This window comes from Meriones unguiculatus, chromosome 5 (assembly GCF_030254825.1).
Source record: "Meriones unguiculatus strain TT.TT164.6M chromosome 5, Bangor_MerUng_6.1, whole genome shotgun sequence".
Taxonomy (NCBI): Eukaryota; Metazoa; Chordata; class Mammalia; order Rodentia; family Muridae; genus Meriones; species Meriones unguiculatus.
In genome coordinates this window covers 13,987,008-14,002,118 of record NC_083353.1, presented here as the reverse complement: position 1 = coordinate 14,002,118, position 15,111 = coordinate 13,987,008, and the positions used below count along the sequence as shown (strand labels likewise).

The window sequence follows — 15,111 nt, the reverse complement described above, 5'->3', positions numbered from 1 at the left end:
CTACACAGCCATTCCTGAGAAAAGGAATTCGAAGCTCGTCAACTATACTGACACGAGAGCCTTGTTGTCTAGAAGGCCAAACTCTTGCAGGGTCTCAGTGTTTTCCAGGGTGATGGCCAAGGACAGACTGGGGGGTCCATGAAGGAGAGATTCAGCATGTGTAGCATGTTTGCCCACGCTTCAACAAAAAACAACCTTCTCCCTGTACTTGATTCCCTTCATGCTTATCACTCAGCCTTGGTCTATGAAACAAGCCCTCCTGACTCTTAAAGAAAACCTGGGTGGTCCCCCTCATTTTCTAGTCCATTCCTCCAGACCTGAGAGTTTCCTTCCAGTAATAAAAATGTCCAGTTTAGCACAGTAAACAAAGCTGAATTTTCCATTTCCCTGTAAAGCTCACCCATTGGGCATGCCTAGGGAGGAAACAGCACAGGATAGCACTCCACTGTGTCCCCGCTCAGGAGACCTCTTCAAACCACAGTTTTTGAAATTTTAATTTTTTTCCCAATACTGAGGATTGAACTCCAGGCCTTGCACATACGAGGCCAATCAGCTACTGTGCTATTCCAAGATCTACTCCCGAATTTGCTGTCATTGTTTTACTTTTTGAGACAGGGTCTCAGTAAGTCCAGCAGGCAGGCCTTGAACTCTCTCTGTAGCCCAGGCAGGCCTCACCTTCACAAGCCTCCTTTCTCAACCTCTTCAATAGCTGGGACTATAGGCCTGTGCTACCAAGGCTGTAATATTCCATCCCTCTACCCCTCAACATGGCCAATAGGTCTTCTGAGCTCACTAGTGAGTGGAGAGAAGAGCAGAGATGGCTCAGAAGATCCTCCTTACTTTGTATTGTCTTGCTGTGTCTTTGGAATATGTATGGTGTGTGTGTGTGTGTGTGTGTGTGTGTGTGTGTGTGTGTGTGTGTGTGTGCGTAAACCAGAGTTAAACATCAGGTGTCGTTCTCCAGGCACCATCTACCTTGGTTTGGTGTACAGGACCTCTCACTGACCTAGGGCACACCAAATAATGTAGGCTCCAGTTGGTCAGCAAGCCCCAGGGATATATTCTCTTGCCTCTGTCTCTGGATTACAAGTGCTTATTTGTAACCTGGGTTCTGGGGATCAAACTCAAGTCCTGTGCTTGCAAGGCATGTGCTGTCAGTGACTGAACCTTACACAGCCCTTGTTGTGTTTTTAAATTTTTATTCATTTTATTGTTGTTCTTACAGTCATCGTCATTGTCATCATCATCATCACCATCACAGATGTGCACTGCTATACCAAGCTTGCCTTTGGTGTGTTGTTACTGAGTCTCACATCTGTAGTCTAGGCTGGCCTCAGACTCATGACCATCCCCCTTCATCAACCTCCCAAGTTCTGGGTCTACAGGCATGTGTCACCATGTCTGGCTCCACCTTAGGATTTTCACTGCCTGACAAATTTTCCAAGCTCTTTCCCTATTTAATTTTATTATCTCTAGTAAAGTATGGTGAAGCCAGACAATGAGTAGAGAGTTAAGAACGTATTCAGTTTATTCTCCTTGCTTTTTATCCCTGGAGAGAGCACAGGCCATATAGGCCACTCAAGGAAAACAGCGGGGTTTGCCACAAAGGAGTGAGGGAGCCGTAATCAACATTCCTGAAGAAGGGCAAGGGGCAGTTTATGATTTCCTAATCTGAATAATTTTCAGTGGGTGCTGGAACACGGGAATTTCTCTGGTTGTCTTATACCTGGGTGCGGAGTGGGCTGGAGTATAAGGATTCTGTAAAGGAGGTGGTTTAGGGCTGTGAGGGTCATAGCTGCCCAAAAGGAAAGTGACCAACCTCCAAACAGGGCTTCAACACCACATTAAAGCCTCCTAGATTACAAGTATTTTTGGGGTTCTTTGAGACTCCTCATCACAGAACACAGTTCTCTCACAGTCCCTCATTGACAGAAAGTGTTTTCTATCTGTATGTACACACACAGGAGAGAGAGAGGAGGAGGGAGAGAGAGAGTCATCATGTAGCTCAGGCTGGCCTTGAACTCCCTAAGTAGATGAGAATGACTTTGAACTCATGGTCTTGTCTCCCCTCAGGAGGGGGTGGAGTTACAGCGTGCACTACCACGCCTGGGGTTTGGAAGGAGGTAGGGAGGCAGGGGATTGAGCTGGTCTTAGGGGATGAGCGCAGGCTCCTGTCTCCATCCCCCGGGTACTGGAGTTATAGGCACATGCCACTGCACACATTCCACCACGTGTGAAGGCAGCGCCTTTCAGCCAAGCTCCAAAGTCGCCTTGCCTCTGCAGGAAGCCATCCTGGACAGCGCTCCTTTGGAGAAGGCTGCAAACTAGTCCTCTACAGAATTTCTCATGACTGGCACTGAATTTTACACAACTGAGTATCAGCACAGAGCAGGCCACTGGGCCCTGAACTATCGGCGGGAGCAGCAGAGCCGAGTGACAGCGGGTACTGAAGCTGTTGCAGGTGCATCCTCAGGGTGAGCATAGCAAGTCTCTCCAGCCAGGCTGACAAAAACGGACTCCGAGAAGACAGGGATCGAGACAAATCCTACAGGACGCAGCCATTTTCATACGCACTAAAGTGTTTATACTGAACGTAGCGTTTTGCCCAGGCCCCCACACGGCTCTGTAATGCTGCTGAGCGGTAATGTCTGCGGTGTTGGGCTCTCTGCGCCCATCAGCTGAGGCTTGAAGGTGAACCGGACAGAGGTGTGTGCCGACGCGGCGAAGACCAAGGTGCGGGGCTGTGAGACAGCTCCCCTGGATGCCTGTCGCTGTGTCTCATGACTTCTATCTCCGGGACCCACATTGCACTGTCTCCTGCATGCTGTTCTCTGACCTCCACTCGTGTGGTAGCGCATGCGTGCGTACACACACACACACACACACACACACACACACACACACACACACAGTAAATAAGAGAAACCAAGGTAACTGGTTTTACATGGTAAAAAGAACTCGTGGTGCACGGCGGCAGGGCTGGCGGGTGAGGAAGCCAGCGCTGGCAGTGGGCAGACCCTTGCTGAGATGCTGGGAGGATGGCTTGTGGGGTGCCAGCTTATCAGCAAAGTGAGGAATGACAGAATCTGGTCCCCACAGGTGCAGGCAGGATTTCAAAGTCCAGACCTCAGTTTCCCCGGCGTGAGGCTGAAGGTGGGGCAGCCCTCCGCGGGGGTTCGGAGGCCCAGCCCGCTAGGCCACCGCAGGACACGGTTCCGGGCGGGGGAGGAGGACCCGCCCTGGCTGCCGCCGCGGGCTGGGACGCTGGGAGCAGGGGCGGGTCGCACGGTGCCCTCGCCGCGAGCCGCCCAATCGCCGCGGGCGCGCGGAGCCCCGGGGGGCTGGGGCCGCGGGCGGAACGTGCCGCGGCTGCGCCGACGCGCGAGCGCGGGGCCGGGCCGGGCGGGCGCGCTCAGCAAGCGGCGGCGGCGGCGGCGTGCGGACGGACAGACGCGTCGGGAGCGCAGCACCGCCCGCAGCCCAGCAGCCCGGGCCGCGCCCGCCCGCCGGTCCTCCCGCCCGCCATGGTGTCGTGGATCATCTCCAGGCTGGTGGTGTAAGTGGCCTCTTGGGCGTCCCTTCTCCCCTTCCCTCCGGATCCCCGGGTCCCTTTAGGGCCTCGCGCCCCTGCGAGCCACCAGCCCCGGGTCGCCAGGGCTATTAATACCCGGCGGTCTCTAAATTTAGCAGGTACAGTAGCTGTTTGGGGACGCGGGGAGCGCGAGGCGACGCAGGACGCGCGGCGCTACTGACCCATGGGTGGCCGTGGGCGCAGGCGGCGCCTTGCCGGGGGACCCGGGCGTGAGTTCCCGCGAGCTGGTGGAGTCGCCGGGGCAGGGCGATGCGTCTCGCCTTGTCTCTTGCTTTGTTCCATCGCGGGTGGGGCGGATTTGCAGAAGCCCCGAGTGGGTGCCCGGCGCATCTCTCTCCTTTGGGAGAAATGCCTTGGGCTCGCCTGCCGCTGTGCTTTGTCAGGTGAAAATGACACACATTCCAGGCGAGCGAGCGAGCGAGCGAGCGAGGGGCGCTGCCTGGAGGGGTCATCGCGCAGACGAGTAGCCAGATGGAGGTAGGGCACTCAATGGAGGGGGAAAATCCTCCTTTCTAGGTTTCTCAAATAGAGGCAAAGGCTGGTGGCAAATAGGTTGGTATGCATCCGGGAGTAGGTATCTTCGTCCTTCTTGTCTGCTCTCCTTTGCAGCGGTCAGAGAGACAGCGGCAGGTATCTCTAGGAAGGCAAGGAAAATTTCCAAGTTGACAGACAGCACCCCCCACCAAGGGCGGTGGCAGTGACACCTCCCAGCCGGCGCAGGGGAGCGAAGTCGTCTGGGGTGAGGCCGGCAGGGAAGTCCTTGGAGAGGTGTGATGAGGACTTTTGTTTTCTTCTCGAGGGTCTCTCCTTGTCCCACCTTTCCTACCTGGATCAGGACGGACTGACCACCTGCTCCGGGGACCTAGGACTGAAATGGGTCTGGGAGGTCTGGGTGAGGAACACGTGCCTGGAATTCTCTTTGTGTTAACTCCCTTTGACAGCGCGGTGCCCCATCCATGTCCTGGCACGTCTCCTCTTCTTGATGGATGGTCAAAGCAGTCGAGGAGAGTCATCTGTAAAGTCCTGGCTATTGTTTCCCAGCCACCATTCTGCCCTTCCCTCCCAAAGCCCATCAGGTCACTCCACAAAGGTCTCTCCAGCAGCTGCTGCCAACTGCCGGGGGGGGGGGGGGTTTGCTCCGGACCTTCAGGTGGCATGTAGAATATTTCGATCACTGTGGCATTGCTGGCATCACGAATACAGGGAAGCCACTGGCACGCCTTGCCACACCTCATGCCTGACTAAAGCTCGTCTTGCCTTCGGTGGCATTTTCTTTCCTGGAGTGGTTCTGTGATCTTCGGGTTTGCTAGTGGCCCCTGGAGGACATCGGGTGGAGCACTGAAGTGTATTTGCTTGCCTCGTAGTCTTTCTATGTAGGTTTTCAACCAAGGTCAGGCAACCATTCTGGGTTCCTTAGCATCCCCCACAGAGGAGGCAACTGGGGGTCATGTAGAAAAGATGTGGAGTGGTGGAAGGGGGTTACAACAGCCTGATGCTGCCGTCTGAAACAACCACACCCTGAAGAGCTGAGACTTCCGATGACTTAAATGACCGTGAGAACTGCCCCTCAGGCCTGCCCCCTGGCACTGGAGATTGGTGGGATTTGGAGCAACCAGAAGAGGGCAAAGATACTTCCAACCCTGTCCCTAATCCCACGAATTAAACCCAACATGAATTATTAACACCAATTTTAATCAACAATTCCTGTTTCCCATTAACAGTACCCATAATAGAATATTAGCTGGTGTAAATAAACTGAAATCCAGCTACATCTCTGCCACAGAAAGAAATCTCATGATAATCTAGGAGAATTATAGCATTTAAGAATATAACTTATTGTTATGTGTGTGTTTGTACATGTATTTATGATGCAAGGAAATGATCAATTCAGCCCAATGTTCTAGGTAAAGGGATATTTCAAGGTGTGCAGCCAGGGTTGGGGGAGTGGGGGCTGGGATATTGTGTTTGAAATTAAAAAAAAAAAAAAATCCATGGTTCAAATCTAATTTTACCTCTTGCCAGCAGATCCCAGTTTATAGCCCTGATTACAAAAGATCTCAGTTCCTGAGCAATTAACTGCTGGTTGCTGTTGCAGAGGTTTCCCTCCCACGTGACATGTGGGTTCCCAAGCACCACGGAGAACACGAAATCAATGGTGATTCCCTCCTGTCCTCAGGGCCTACTGCAGAGGATGTAACACTCTAGAAGGGGTCCACCCCTGCAGTTTTCCAGCTAGATTCCCAGTGGGCTTTGTGCTTTGCTGCCCTGATTCAGTATGAACGGCTTCCTCTGAATTTATACATTGGCGTTCTAGATGAAACAAAATTTCAACAACAGAAGGGTTTATTGCTGATAAACACCCTCATCTGTAGAACTGCAGAGGGAGTGCACCTGCCCAAGGTCAAAAGGCCAGCTGAAGAAACGGAGCTTGGGATGTTCAGTCTGGTGGATCCATGGTCAAGGACCCCTGATGCTCATACTGAGGCTATCTCTTTAAGGCTCCCTTAGCCCTCTGGTCTGAGCTTGTGATAGAATTTTGTTCATAAGTCCCATTTCCTTCCTGCAAGCAGTCCTTTCAATGTTGTGTAAGCCACATCAAAGAATATTTAAGGAAGACCTATTGGTGTGTTTAAGGATGGAGAGGGAGTGTCTTTCTGTCTCTATGCCCCTGTCATTCAGCCAGAGGTACTGGGGCAAGCTGATAGTGCTGATGTCCCTTCTGCCACTGGCCATGAGTATTGTGAAGGCAGCAACTGTGACCTGCTTTCCTCCCCCAACCCCCATCCCCTCCAAAGGCAGCAATAGCTGGGAACCCTTCCCCCTTTTCCTCTCCCCTCCTCTCCTCCTGCTTGAAATGAAGTAGTTGGCATTTAAGCCCACTCAGCAAACACTGAGTTTGTTGAAGGATCCCTGAAGTGCTGGCTACAAGGAAGGAACCTTGCCAGTGCTATCCTATGATGATGGGAGTGTCTGAGCATCAGGGCACTTGTGTCCAGTGGGCAAAGCTCAATGAATGAGCTTCAGTTGGAGAAACTTCTCTCTGACCTCTGTCTTCCTCCTAGCAACCTGGGCTCAACCAGGGAGGAATTAAAAGAGTCAGCGGAGTAGCAAGGTGAACCTTGTTAGATGGAACCTGCTTGGTGCCTTCATGGGCACGAGGCTTATTTAGAATTTGCCTACTTGCCTTTTCATTTCTTCCTATTTGGGGCCTTGTGTGCCCGGGCTGGCCTCAGACTCTGTGCATGCTAGGAAAACACTCTACTAACCGAACCAACCCAAAGCTTTCGCCTCTTCTAAAAGATGTAGTTTTCTTTACAAATAGATCAAGACCTAAACATGAATGAATCTCACACTGGGAGAGGATGCCCATGAGTAAACTGATGGTGAGGAACACACAGGCTGCATTGTGACTTGGGAGAATGTGCCCATGGAGTATCCCAAGAATCAAATACTTATTGTCTTTGGCACAATTTTGGCCAAGGTCCAGCAGAATGTTGGCAGAAAGGACCCAGGGGCCCCCACCCAGTGTGTGGTTAGAAGCCCCTCTTCACGGGGGAAAAGGAGACTCTTCATCCAGTGAAAATGTGTGAAATCCGTGGGTGTACTGAAAGAAGAGGTGTTTCTACCTTCCGCTGATTCTAGTATCGCTTGTTTTCTCTGCTGTGCTGAGGGCGCTGTATGTGCTGAGCAGGGGCTGGAAAGACGCGGCTAGGGGTAGGCAGGGGTCAGGCAAGGATGAAGTGAGGGCTAGGCAAGGGCCCTGCCACCGGCTACAGCCCCTTTGCAGAGTGGTTTTTGTTGTTGTTGTTGTTGTTGTTGTTGTTTTTGCGTTTTGTCCTCGCATAGCCTACATAAGTTCCGAAACTCATAAAGAAGGTGGCATCCCAATAATCCCAGTACTCAGAAGGTGCAGACAGGAGGTCAAGACTGTCGTTATCAAGTTTAAGACTAGCCTCAGACACAGGAAACCATATCTCAAAGCAAAACAAAGGGAGCAGTAAGATTACTCACTGAGTAAAAAGGGGCTAGCCCCCCCAGCCTGATTACTTGAATTTGATTTCCAGGACCCACACGGTGGTGGAGGGAGAGACCCACTCCCAAAAGTCGTCCTCTGATCTCCACACATGAGCCATTGCACAAACATCCACACACTCACACAAAACGAAATCTAATTTAAAAATAAAATAAAATATAGGGGCTGGTGAGATGGCTCATCAGGTAAGGGTACTCTCTGCTAGGCCTGATGACCTGGGTTCAGTCCCTGGGATCCATGTGGCGGGAAGGGAGAGCTGAGTCCTGCAAATTGTCCTCAGACCTTAGTGTGGCACACACACGAATAAGATGTGACGAACCCTCTACAAATAAAAAACAGACCAAAAACCTTAGTGTTAGCAAAGCACAAAGTGAGGCAGGAGTCTGGATCCCAGGAGTAGGACTTGGAGCATGACAGCATTCATTCTGGGTCCCGGATGTAAGAGAGAGGAAACTGGAAGGAGTGCCTGTGGGCTGCCGTAAGCTGCTTCCCACTGTTGTGAAACAAATGGAGAGACGGTGAATCCTCACACAGAAGCTTGCCTTTCTTTGGGGCTTGCCCTTAAAATCTAGAATGCAGAAAACTAACCCAGCTAATAGAGGGTTAGTGTTCATTGATGATGTCTTTCCTGGTACAGCTTTGGGACATTGTAGGGGAACTGTTTCAGTCTAATTGAGTGCGGGAAGATGCTGGTGTGGGTTCTGGTCTCCACACGGATCTTTCCCATTGCTGGAGTGCAGAGCTGGAGGCCCCTACACCCAGTCTGAGAGATGAGGTTTGGTCAGCATCCCTGGGGAGGTCCTCATAGCTCCAGGACAGCCACTTTCTTCCCCACCTGGTGCCAGAGTTCCACATGTGCTCATAAGCAGAAGTGTCCTGAAGAAGTGAAACACCAGCTTAGGTGCTGTGACTGCTTAGCTGCCCCTTTCTTAACTAATCCTGCCTGTGTGCTGACAACAGCACTCCGGGCCTTCTACCATATGTCACTGGGGTTAGCTGGCAAGCGGGGGCCCCTCCTTTCTGAAAAGAGCCATCTTCTTTAGAGAGTGTAGTTGGATGACAGAAAGCTATGAAAATGTGAGGAGATGGCTCTCTCCTCATTTGCTGCCTGTTGCTGTGGTAAAACACTGAGCAGCTTCTGGGGTGGGGTGTGTGTGTGTCATCTTACCATTTCAGGTAATAGGTCATCACTGAGGGAAGGCAGGGCAGAAACTCAAGTCAGGAACCAGGAGGCAGAAACTGAAGCCTGGAGAAATGCTCCTTACTGGCATTTTCTTTTCTTTCTTTGGCTGGCCTGGCTACTTTCTCACATAATCCAGAACCACTTGCCCAGGGCTGGCACTGCCCATGTGAGGGTTGAGCTCTCTCATGTCAATCATTAATCAAGAAAATGTCCCCTAGACCTGTCTACAAACCAGTTGCTCTCAACCTGTAGGTCACGACCCCTTTGGGGGCTAAATGACGCATTCACAGGAATTGCATGTCAGGTGTTTACATTACAATTCATAACAAGGCAAAACTACAGTTATGAAGTAGCAGCAAAAGTAATCTTACGGTTGGGGTCAGCACAACACGAGGACCTGTCTTGTAAGGTCTCAGCCTTAGGTTGGAACTGCTGCTCTACAGTCTGTTGGAGGCCTCAGTTGAGCCCCGTCTTCCCGGATGACTCCAGTTCGTGTAAAGTTGCCTGAAACCAAGGAGCACAGGCCCTCTTCAGCTCTCTAGTGAGTCTGCCATTTTGTATTGTGTATGTGGTGTGTGTGTGTCTGTATGCATGTAGGGAAGAGAACTTGGCAGGGCAGTCGCCATAATGGGACCTTTGGGAGTTCACTGTCAAGGATGTAGCTTACATGGGTTTGTTTGGCTTACCTTTGGGCCTGAGACTATTTTTCTTTTACTTCTGGACTGGAGAAAGCCCTGAGGAATCAGGAGATGGATACTTACACAGTTAGCATGTGTTCCGAGCTCTCAGATCTCATCTGCCATCACATAGTAAGTACATGTACTATTGTCCTTTTGGAGTTTTTAAATCCTCACCCAAGCATTATTCTAGGAGTACAGGAGGAAAGGAAATTATACACACACACATATACACACAAATACATATATATGGACACAATTGGAGCATTAGAAGAAATATTTGATTTTCAGTTTTCTTCAGTGCTAGTGGTTGAACCTAGGACCTAGGTTCTACGTGTTCTGCCATTCAGTTGTACCCCTAGCCACAAAAGAATCTTGACAGGTAACTTGTTACAACCCTCAACCATGGACATGGGTGACCAGACATTGTACTGTTGTCTCTCGTGATCCCTGTGAGGCTGCTTGGACCACTCAATGGAGGAAGAGCATGCAGTGGGGCAGGCTCAGTGGGAAGGGGTCTAGTCCTCTCAATGGTTTCTGCAGGGAAGACAAAATTAGTTGCTCCAGGGTTTGGTTGCCAATTCTGGCCCATCTTCACTAGATCTGTGAGTGGGAACTTCTGTTTTCTGAGTTAAAATACCCTTTTGACATTTCTCCGTCCTTCCGCAGCAGCCACTGCCAACCCCTACCCATACTGCACACCATGGCCTTTCAGCCAACCGGCATTTTTAGGTCAAAGTTGCCTCCCATTGCCAGCACCAGGAGCTGACCAGGCTCGAGGCTCTGCATGGCGGCCTCTTTCCTCTTACAGCATTCATGCATAATTTCCATTTTTTGTGTTTTTTTTTATACATTTTATATTATTTGGTTAGTTTTAAGACAATGTCTCATGTGTCCTAGGCTGACCTAAAACTACGTAGCAGAGGACGATCGTGAACTTTCACCTGCTGCCTTTCATCTCCCGAGTTCTAAGAGCCGAGGCTCTGTGCACACCAGGCGAGCTCACCACAGAGCGAATGAATAGCCAGTGCCTCCTCTGTCTTTCTTCTTCTCCCGGGCACAGTTCAGTTATGTTTTACTGTAGGCATTCTCTTTTGTCCTAATTTTATTTAGTTAGAGGGAGATTTCTTTCAATAACAAAATATGTGTATGGGTGTTTTGTCTGCATGTATGTCTGTTCACCCTGCGCATGCCTGGTGCCCTCGGAGCCGCTGGGGCTGGCATTACGGACAGTTGTGACCTGTTGTGTGGGTACTGGGAATGAAACTGGTGTTCTGAGCAGAAGAGCAGGCAATAGTATTAACCACTGAGCCACCTCTCTAGTCCCAGCTAGCCTTGAACTCTGGGTGTAGCCCAGAGTGGCTTCTAAATTTATAGTCCTGCTACCTCTGCCTCCCCAGTGTGGACAACCAAGCCCCATGCCCCTGGGTACTCTTCTATGCATATTTTTTAACTTCTAGTAGTAAATAATGGGCGGTCCTTTAGACTGCAGGCTAAGTTTCCTGTTCCAGTCTGGGCCCTACCCTGCCCTGTCTCCCTCCACTCAGCTTAAAGAAGGCAAATGGGTCTAGATATGTGCTTTGGGAGAACTTTTTATCCCCTCTCTTTAAATTAGAAATGTTTCCCTCACTCACTGCCCATTTGTTCCCTTTTCTTTGTTGTGTTTTAGAGTGAAAAGTCAGGTATTGAATTTAAGGTGGGCTTGGGGATGATAAGGGATGGTTGCTGGCGCTGAGCCATTGTGTCCAGTCTTTATTCACAGTGCTCACTTCTTCATCATTGTATTAGTTACTTTCCCTGTTGTGACCAAATATTTGAGCGGAAGCCACTGAAGGGAGGGTGGCTTATTTGGCACACAGTTTGAGGGGATATAGGCCATCATGGTAAAGCACGTTGTGGTTGGTTATATAGCCTCCACAGTCGGGAAGTGGAGCCCGGAAGTGCAACTGGGCTAAGGAGTCTCAAAGCTTGCCCCCAGTGATTCACTTCCTTTAGCAAACCTCCATCTCCTGGTGGTTCTACCGTCCTCCAAAACAGCACCACCAGCCTGGGAACCAAGTATTTAAATACAATATCTTACATTTCATATTCAAACCATAGTACTCATGAAACCTGCTTTGGGTCAGCTGACTGAACTAAGATGTCCTCTGAGTTTCCAGAGTAGAACTGTCACCTTGTATCTTCTGATACTGTGGTTCGCTCATTTCCTGTCCCTCGAAGACAGTATCTATTTCCCTCCTGCCTCTGGTACACAGTAGGTGCCTCATAAGCGCATGCTGCATTATGGATGAGTTAGGATCTCTTTCCTCAAAGGTTGGCCTGAACCCCAGTAGCATCTGGAATAGTTGGGAATGCAGAATTTAGAGCTTCACCCAAGACCTAATGAATCTGCATTTCAACAAAATCCCCACACAGCTTGAAAAGTGCCAAATCAGGAGACAAGATGCATCATTTTCCCTATGAAATAAAAAGGAATGGATAGCCTCAGGCTACCATTTTGGCTAGAGAACTGGGACTCAGTCCTCATCTCTTCACTCGGGGCTAGTTCTAAGATGCTGCACCCTAGCTTTTTATGAGTTTCAAATGACGTGATTGAATTTCACTAACCTAGTGATCAGAGTCTGGACCATTTCAAAGATGGACTGATTAATTATGAGCAATAAAAATATGCTTTGTCACCGCTGAGGTTTAAATGAGCAAGACAATATCTGACCTATCAGGCTGGGCAACTTACAATAACACTCAGAGGAGAATGGATGCCACTAGCCTGGAGAAAGAGCCTGGAAAAATGTGAGTTGTTGATCCTGGAGTGGATTTCTAAGAACACATAAGCCAGGTGGTGTAGCAGCCCAGGCCTTTAATCCCAGTACTCGGGGTGGGGGAGAGGCAGGCATATCTCTGTGAGTTCAAGGCCAGCCTGGTCTACAAAGGGAGTCCAGGACAGTCAAGGCTACACAGAGAAACCCTGTTTTGAAAAATCAAACAAACAAAAAACAAAACAAGAAAGAAAGAAAGGAAGAAAGAAAGAAGGAAGGAAGGAAAGAAAGAAAGAAAGAAAGAAAGAAAGAAAGAAAGAAAGAAAGAAAGAGCACAGTAGGGCATGTTCTCATGATCATATGAAACACGGACCCATGAGTCCTTGTGTCTCTTTTGTGAAGTTTGTAGAATCCAGCAGCTTCTGAGTGTTTTCCAAGCCGGGCTCCCTGCGCTGTGAAATACTCTCAGCTCTAACTTCAAAACCCTCCCCCATGCAGCCATCTACTTAGTCACTTAATCCCGCCTCTACTTAATGCGCTGCTTCCTATTGTTTGGGCCATTGGATGTGGCTCACTAGCAGCATGTCTGCCTAGCATGAGCAAGGCCCAGTGTTCAAGCTCCAGCACCACCGAACAAAATAAACAAACGGGAACAATTCAGGACAGCTCTCCAATGCTTTTCCGCTTCAGTGCCTGTCCCTCCAATAACTTACTTAAAGTGGTCAGGCACAGCGGCGCATATCTTTAATACCACTGCTTGAGGCAGAGGCAAATTGATCTCTGTGAGTTCAAGGCCAACCTGGCCTACAAATCAAATTACACATGAACCTAAATAGTGAGACTTGACCAAAAATGAAAAGTTTGATTCTTGTTTCTGGAAATACTGGAAGGAAAAAAAAAAGCCTAAAAAGTTTTCCTTACAGAAGCAGAAAGACACACAAGGTATATACTCACTTATAAGTGGATATTAGACCTATAATATAGGATAAACATATCAAAATCTGTACACCTAAGGAAACTAATCAAGAAGGAGGACTCTGGCTAAGATGCTCAATCCCCATTATGAAGGGCAAAGAGGATGAACATTGGAGGAGGGAGAAAACAGGGAACAGGACAGGAACCTACCACAGAGGGCCTCTGAAAGGCTCTACCCTATAGGGTATCAAGGCAGATGCTGAGACTCATAGCCAAACTTTGGGTAGAGTACAGGGAATCTTATTAAAGAAGTGGGAGATAGTAAGACCTGGAGAGGACAGGAGCTCCACAAGGACAGCGACAGATCAAAAAAGTCTGGGCACAGGGGTCTTTTCTGAAACTGGTACTCTAGCCAAGTACCACTCATGGAGATGTCCTGGAACCCCTGCACAGAGGTAGTCTATGGCAGTTTAGTGTTCAAGTGGCCTCCAGTAATGGGGACAGGGACTGTCTCTGACAGGAACTGATTGGCCTGTTCTTTGATCACCTCCCCTTGAGGGGGGAGCAGCCTTACCAGGCCACAGAAGAAGACAATGCAGCCACTCCTGATGAGACCTGATAGACTAAGATCAGAGGGAAGGGGAAAAGGGCCTCCCTTATCAGTGGACTTGGAGAGGCACAGGGGTGTGGAAGAGGGAAGATGGGATTGGGAGGGGAGGAGGGAGGGAGGTACAGGGGGGATACAAAGTGAATAAACTGTAATTAATAAAAATTAAAATAATTATTAAAAAACTTTTCCTTAATAAAAGTGAATTAGAAAAGTAAAAGAAATTCTAAGCCAGGCAGGCAGTCATTTACAACTGAAATCTTAGCACTCAAGAGGCAGAGACAGGAGGATTTCCACAGGTTTGAGGTCACCTTCAGATACGTAGTAAATTCCAAGCTAGTCTGGACTCAAAGTAAGACCATGTTTCAAAACCAAAAATAACAAATAAAACTTCTAAAACTTTAAGATAAAAATATAACAGCATATGGCTGGGCGTGGTAGTGCATGCCTGTAATCCCAGCACCCAGGGAGGCAGAGGCAGGTGGATCTCTGTGAGTTTGCGGCTAGCCTGGTCTACAAAGTGAGTCTAGAACAGCTAAGGCTACACAGAGAAACCCTGTCTCAAAAGAACATATACATACATATATATCAGCTCATCTTAAAAGGCATAGCTGAGTTTTTAGCTATTGAAGGAGAAGATCCAAAGTCAGGCAGCTGAGACACTTGCATTTAAGCTCCATCAATTTCTCAAAGATGGAACTTCAAATTATTCATCTTAATGTCTGTGCTGCTCAGCACAGGGCCTCGCAACAAGGAAATGATCAATAATGGACACTGAATTGATTAATAAGTCAGCCAAGTGATGAATGAATGAATCAGTACTGAGAAAGGATGGGAGTCCTAACTTTTTACTTTGAATGCCCCCAAAGGCCCATGTGTTAAAAGCCACATTTGTGCCTAGTGCCTGAGGAGGCCAGAAGAGCATGCCAGGTCCCTTGGTGCTGGGGACTGCACCTGGATCCTTCTGCAAGACCAGCCGGTACTCTTAACTGCTAAGTCATCTCTCCAGCCCCGCCCCCTTGATCTTGAGAAGGATTTCTCACTCACACAGAGTTTGCCAAGCAGGCTAGACTGGCTGGCCAGTGAGCTCCAACACTTACAAGCAAGTGCCATCATGCCTAACATTTTTTTTTACATGGGTTCTGGACATGGAACTCTGGTCTTCATTATTGCAAAGCAAACCTTTATCAACCAAGCTATGTCCCAGCCCTCATTATGGTTTTATTTTGCATTTCCCTGAATCCTTAATGAGACTCTGAGTGTCTTTTTTTGTGTGTTTACTGGCCATTCATGTTGTCTTTCCTGTAAAGCACCTCTTCATCTTTGGCCAATTCTCCCACTTTCTCCT

The 15,111-nt window shown here is 49.1% G+C and overlaps 1 protein-coding gene across 2 annotated transcripts in view; it reads left to right on the top strand.

The window, feature by feature from the left end:
* The first annotated feature begins 3,163 nt into the window (after positions 1-3,163).
* Positions 3,164-15,111, top strand: part of Reep1 (receptor accessory protein 1) — a 91,173-nt gene continuing 79,225 nt past the window's right edge. The window contains exon 1 of one of the 2 annotated variants that reach the window (XM_021660871.2): positions 3,164-3,556. In XM_021660871.2, the coding sequence (XP_021516546.1) occupies positions 3,525-3,556 (32 nt within the window). In that variant the 5' untranslated portion in view covers positions 3,164-3,524. The remainder of the gene's footprint in view (positions 3,557-15,111) is intronic. The other variant, XM_060383550.1, reaches the window with a different exon arrangement.